This window comes from Rhincodon typus, chromosome 22 (assembly GCF_021869965.1).
Source record: "Rhincodon typus isolate 14 chromosome 22, sRhiTyp1.1, whole genome shotgun sequence".
Lineage (NCBI taxonomy): Eukaryota > Metazoa > Chordata > Chondrichthyes > Orectolobiformes > Rhincodontidae > Rhincodon > Rhincodon typus.
Genome location: NC_063353.1, coordinates 15,518,781 through 15,525,375, shown reverse-complemented (window position 1 = coordinate 15,525,375; position 6,595 = coordinate 15,518,781). Strand labels below are relative to the sequence as shown.

Sequence of the window (6,595 nt, the reverse complement as noted above, 5' to 3'; positions counted from 1 at the left end):
CAGTTGAACTAGCTGTGGTGGTTATCTCTGTTGTTGTTGTTGTTTGTTCTAAAGTGAAACAAATGCAATCACATTCAATACACCCATCTTGAATGAGGACAGTAATGTGAAAATCTCAACATCACAGCAACATCCAGTGCCAGAAATTCTGGTAGTTGCCATGATTTGCATATGCTGGAGCACTCACTGTTGCCTGCCTCTTTTATTTATTCAATACTTAAACCAAAGCCATCTCTCCCTGAGTATGAATGAATTCAATTGGCAGAAGACCAAACAAATTTGCACTGACTGGGTTATGAAGTAAAAAGACTTAACTGAGAGCTTTTGGGTGTCACTTTGCAGGTCACAAATATTTCATTCACTGAAAATGCCAGGCCCTTTCTAAACCTATTTCTGCAGGTGCCCAATCACATTATCCTTCCAAAATTCTTGTGATTTTATTACTCCATCCTGTCGGGTGCTACTCATAATCTCAATGATTCAGCAGATCAATACCTGCAGAGCCTTCTGAAATATTGCAACCTTCAATCACTCATTTAAAACCTGTTCCATTCACTTAGAACTCTGAGGCTAACTGAGAGCATCTTTAATCATGTTTTAGAAATAAGTCATATTGAGATTTTATTCAATATTTAAACTAACTTAAATTTTCAATCAGGAACTGACAAAGTTGCTGGAAAAGCAAAGTAATGGACTATCACTGACAATCAACTGAATTTGAAAATAACACTTCTGTCTAAGTCCTTGGTATTATTGACTGAAGAGAACAATGCTCACCTGCTGTGGAAGCGGTCGTAGAGAAAGTTGTAGTTGTCGGCACTGTTGTAGTGGTTGTTTCTGAAATAAATTAATTATATTCAAAACCACAAGAATCCAATGCATTTCCTAAATATGCTTTAATGTACTTTCACCATAAGGCAAACTAATGTACAGAAATTGAAAAGGGATATTTAGGTTATAACATTACTCAAAATGAACTGAGCCAAGTGTGGAGCAAAATGAGGATTTAATTACACTTTTGTATTCATGGAATTGGTAACAAGTTTTAAAAGAAAATATACTCACCAGTTGTGGAACTGGCAGTCGTCTCAGTTGTGGTGCTTGTCCCTGTTGATGTAGTTGATTCTTCTAAAGGATAAACAAAATCATTCAATTTCAAAAGGGGCAGATTTCGGAGAAGAGAAAAACCTGGCGTATGTTTCGTCAATTTAAATGTGCATGTCATGACCACACATCAATACCATGAAGTACTGTCAACATTTTAAACTCATAACTCCAAAATTTGCTTTACTTTTTCTAAAATAAAGTCTAATACCACCAAAATTTGCTGCTGCTGCAATTTAAGCGACTGTGTGGAGAGAGAGAGAGAGAGAGAGAGAGACTGAATGTTACATTCATGGATTGTGAAAGGAAATTAAAACAACAGCCTTTCAAGAGGGTAAGAGTCAAGTCTAAACAGACTGGACTATCATTTTTTGTGACTGTGATGATGACACAGGGCTGACACCGTTGTTTTGAAATAACTCATTGTAAGTCATTTTACAATTTTATGATAATCAATTAGTGACTAATTCTTGCAGAACAGCAAGGAACTGACTTCCACAAACAATGGACAAAATTTTGGCAGAATATTTACATTTTAGGCTTTGCTCATAAATGTTACAGAAAATTTACTTCATGAATTCATTAATGCTGTAAGCCATTATAATTTCAATTTTGCTCCTTACTGATAATTTTATATTGGCATTTGCATTTCTCTCAATTTTTTGTTTCAATTTTGAGTGCTTTCATCATTTTTTTTTCTGTAAGCTGGTGACACAGAAGATATATATACCTTTTCAAGCCTTTCAATTCAAAAAAACTGCCTCTGGGCATTGCAGAAATAAATTCAGGGCCAGAGATGGATCCTTTGGAGCAAGGGTACAATACAAATCAATAACAGGCAAAAGGTTTCAATAGTGTAATATTTTGATTTGACACTCTGCATTGCCAGACATGTTTTTGGTTCACTGGTGTCTGGTAGTAGCAGAAAGTTTGCAGCGTGCACTGACAGAATGGGCAAGGAAGGATTCGTCTTGATCTATCCTTGGGCCTTGTCCACATAATGCAGGGGCACTGCCAGCATGGGGCCCTGACCTTAACTAAGTGAGAATCCACAACTCCTCCTTCCTAATGGCAACCTTATCAATATACTGGAACATTACCTGCTGCCTTTGGGGTGGTTCAGTGGGCGTGAGAGAGCTGTGAGAGCCAGTAGCAACACAGGGAGATAGCAAACCCCAACGCTCCTGTGTATGTGATGTCTTTCACAAGCACTAGAGATCTCAAAATGTTTCACACTTGTAATGTAGGAAACAGGGCCATTTAGTGTCAGAAATTTGAAAATGACCCCATAATCTCTTTTTACAATATTGATTTAGGGCTTAATATTAGCCAGCATACTCCACCTCCATGTTCATTTTTCAAAAAAACGTATAAAGGGATTGCTTAAATCTATTTGAGAAGGTAAGCAGGTCCTCCAATGAATTTCTTGACTAAGAATCAGGACCCTCCAACAATACATCACTCCCTCAGCACCTAATTGCAGTGAAAACTTGTACTCAGCTCCTTTCCTGGAGTATATAAAATAATATTATACGTTATTAGTTTACAAGTTTGGTTTCGACTTTATCTGTGCTTGTTATTGTTGAAGAGGATGTAGTTGTCAATGACGTAAGTGGAGTTAAAGTGGATGATACAGTCGTGCTCACCGTTGTGGTTGTAAATCCTGTTGTGATAAACATACCTCAAATAACTCTGCAGTTCTATTCTAAATGTGACATTTGTTCCTAGATGGCGTAAAACCAACATGCCATTGTGTACAAGGCCTACAGCCAAACAGTATTGAAACATTGAGGTCATAGAGTCATAAAGATGTAGAGCATGGAAACAGATCCTTCGATCCAAGTCGTCCATGCTGACCAGATATGTCTTGCAGATAAAATATTGAGGTACCTTGCAGAAGTTGATGATACAGTTGACATGGTAGTTCATGTTGGAGTATTGAATAGTACACAATACACGTGTTCAGTTCTGGAGTTAATGCTAAATGAAGACACTAAGCCACTTGAACTTGGTCACTATAGCAATGTGACATTACAGTTGAATTCAGTGTGTGCAGGTTAAAGGTGTGAGCAGGGTAGGAGTAGGTCTTATAACTAAAAATGGCCCAATAAAGATGAGACTGTGTGTGCCTTTTGCAATCCTAAAGATTTCATCACATGATACACTGTCTCCAATGGTCCCATTCACACGTTCCCCAGTTGGACACCCAATATGCCTGTCCTCATGCAACAAGTCTTTCAAATCAATTAGTCAGAAAAATAGATTGTTCATTACCCCTTGCATGATTCTGTACTGTTGCTCAAATCACCCTGTCTTTTGAAGCACCACAAATTTGTAACTAATAAGCTGAAGGGTTGAAAGAAAATTATTTATTTTGATGCTGCTTGTTATTCTGTAAAGTCGTCTTCCAATCCTGGAGGATCTCAAGACAATCCTGGAGGTTGCCAAATCCAACCCAAAAGTTTGCAATTATCATTGAAGTTTTCATATAAATAATGGTCCCTCACACCTAATGTTAAAAGATTGGCAGAACTAATACAAAACTCTCCACCATTAACAGGACAAGCATTGTCCTGCAGCAAAACAGAAACAGACATTTCACGTTCATTGAGCTAACACCTGAAAGCTAAGATGAAAAGTTACTTACGCTCACATTGCGTGACTCCATTGGTACATGTACTATAAATGAAACAAATAAGGTATTACAACAAGGTACAAGTGTAAAGTGCTTTAAAGAACGAATAAGTACAAAGCAGGAAGACGAAAGGCAAAAGAAATTTCAGACTTTGAATCATAAGTAAAGATGGAGGTCTTTAGAAAGCTTTTAAATGCTAGGGAGAGGGTGACAAGGGATAATTGGTAAGAAAGGGACTTTGATGAAACATTCATAGCGGCTGACAGGTCAGCTGTAAAGCTGTGCTGGAGGGAACAAGGAACAATAAATAGGCTGGTCTTGGAGAACCAGAAAACAAACATAAGTATAAACTGCAGAAGGAAACCACAGAAGTAGTAGAAGGAGGGATTATAGTGGAATTTGAAAGACAGAGTAAAGACAGTAACTTTAATTTCACAGGCAACAGCAAGGGTGATGGTTATTAGTTTAGTTTGGATAACACTTTAAATGCATTTTATATTTAATTATCAAAATGTCTATTTTATAAGTTATTGTCGCAATCTGAAATTCATAAAATTGTTTTTATTTTGTTAAGGTTTGGAGTCGCAAAGAAGTTCCCTTCACAATTAATCAAAATCTGTGCTATGTCAACTGCCAATATGATTGAATTTTATCTGGGTTTTATCTGGCTGAAAGAAAAATACTCCCTAACCTGCAAATGGAATGAAAGGTAACTTATTGAGAACGGCTCCTCATTATAATTCTAAGTGGATGAATTAAACATAAAGGTATGAAAGATCCAGATGAATTTCGATTATTATTTTGCATTCAGAATAAGAATGGAGATCAAACAAAGTAACTGCATTGATATGAATACTGTACCATTTCTCACAGTCATTCCATGTTATTTCACCAGGTTGAAGGATTCTTCCATCATAATAACAAGTGCATTGAGGTAGTGTAACACACTTCATTGTATTTTCATCCAAATAAGGAGCACTTACTGGGCATTTGGCATAACAACCTAAACAGTGAGAAATAACATTACTGTAAGGTATAAACAAACTCCTTACATGTTGGATGTCCTAGGTCAAAGCAGAAAATTAAAAGGACATAAGTCAGGAACCAAAATATTTCTGTGCTTTTCTCTTACAAAACACAATGAGTTCTTCATGAGATTTTGAGCATGCACTGAAAGATAAGTCGGAAGTTTCTCTGGGCTGGGATATATGATTGCATGGGATGGGATCAGAAAACCCAGAAAATCTCCCTTTTATGGTACATTGATCATTATGAACTGATTCTTTATGAACCTTTCTCAAGAGATACATTCCTAATTCAGAAAACTTAATTAGTCAATTAATGTTACAATAGGACCCCAGTCAGACCCTGTTTTGTGTCTTCAATTTTTTTTAAATTTCTGATTAAATACAATGAAAACACAACCTTCAAGATTTGCAGATAACTTCTTTGCAATGGAATGGTCTGAGCAGGTTTTTGTTCTCCATGTTCCACATGGGTGGTAATGCCAACTGCATTCACCAGGAGCATTATAATAGTCACAATACACAGCTGTAATGTAAAAGAAAACAATTCAAATGTGATCATTAGTTATTCATTCAGTTCCTAAATTAAATACTATTTAACCACGCATTAAAAATACATATTGGCCTGGCTTTTCATGGGGAGGGAGAGGGTTTCCAGCTTGTGCAAAATGGCACTGGAACCATGATTCCAGAAATGCTGCCCTAGAAAGCAGTGCTGACTATTTCTGGCAGTGCGGAAACAGTTTGCACGCACCTGGATTCATAGTGGCAGTTGCACAAGTAAGAGTGCAGCTGCCTTCAAACACATTCACTTCTTCTTTGTGGTGGGATTTCCAGACTGCAGCTTATGGCCCTCACACTTCTCTATAAAATCTCAAAGCCTGCTGAAGTTATTAGGAGAGTAGCATACCTTTCTAGAGATGGTCCAGGACAGCTTTAGAAGAGGTAAAGTGTCCTTTGGGAGAGATCACATACCATTTGGAGTTGTAAAGAGTAGACACAAATGTGTGTAAAATGTGGATAAATTCAAGGGAACTGTGAACCCTTTCAGGTGTTTAAACCCCAGCCTTTAAATTTTACAGTTTCTGCAGTTCAAAAAAATGAGTTCTTGTAATTTAATACCACAGGTTGACATAAACCATTCTGCTGCATGAATGAGGTAACAATGTATCACGCAGTGGTGCCTGCCAAATTATGCTTTGATTGACAACTCCATATGATTGCGAAGTCTTTGATGTCGGGCTATGTATACAAATATTTTTTATAAGGGATTATGCAGTCAAAGTGATGTAAATGTACTGAACAAGTTTTTAGCAATAAGAGATTTTTTTTTAAATAATGAAGTCATCAATAGACTTTATTTTATGTTGTATCTGCTTGAATCCTGAGGTCTGCCCTTAGTGGGTGAGTTGGCATGGAGGGTGTAAGGGTAAAGGTGATGAAGGTAGCACAGTTTGGCATAAGTTGATACTAAGTTGTAAAATAGACTACACATCTATGTTGGGAGTAGCTACAAGAGAATGGAGCTATGATGGGTCATGGCAGTCTGCAGAGGAGCATAGCTTTACATGGTGAATATGAGGAGTCATGATAGTGGGGATATATGCATAGGCTGACATGAAGGGCTATGGGGACTGGGGAGAGGAGCACACAGCTTGGCAGTGAGGGAATGAGGGCCATGAGAGTGTGGAGGAGGTATGCAATTGTATGAGTTGGCATGCACTGGACATGGTAGCACATAGTGGATGAAGGGCTGTGGGCGCTTGATGGCTAGTGTACTAAGTTTTGATTTCTTGATTATTAGTTTTAGCAGGGACAAAGTCTAAGTCAC

The 6,595-nt window shown here is 37.6% G+C and overlaps 1 protein-coding gene across 1 annotated transcript in view; it reads right to left on the bottom strand.

The window, feature by feature from the left end:
• Position 1: 1 nt before the first annotated feature.
• Positions 2-6,595, bottom strand: part of LOC109926697 (mucin-19-like) — a gene marked incomplete at its 3' end in the record, with an annotated part of 34,026 nt that continues 27,432 nt past the window's right edge. Inside the window, exons 27-32 of the mRNA XM_048610575.1 lie at positions 5,165-5,290; positions 4,601-4,742; positions 3,752-3,783; positions 1,066-1,128; positions 778-837; positions 2-48 (exon numbers count right to left, since the gene is read on the bottom strand). Coding sequence (XP_048466532.1) covers positions 2-48; positions 778-837; positions 1,066-1,128; positions 3,752-3,783; positions 4,601-4,742; positions 5,165-5,290 — 470 coding nt within the window. The remainder of the gene's footprint in view (positions 49-777; positions 838-1,065; positions 1,129-3,751; positions 3,784-4,600; positions 4,743-5,164; positions 5,291-6,595) is intronic.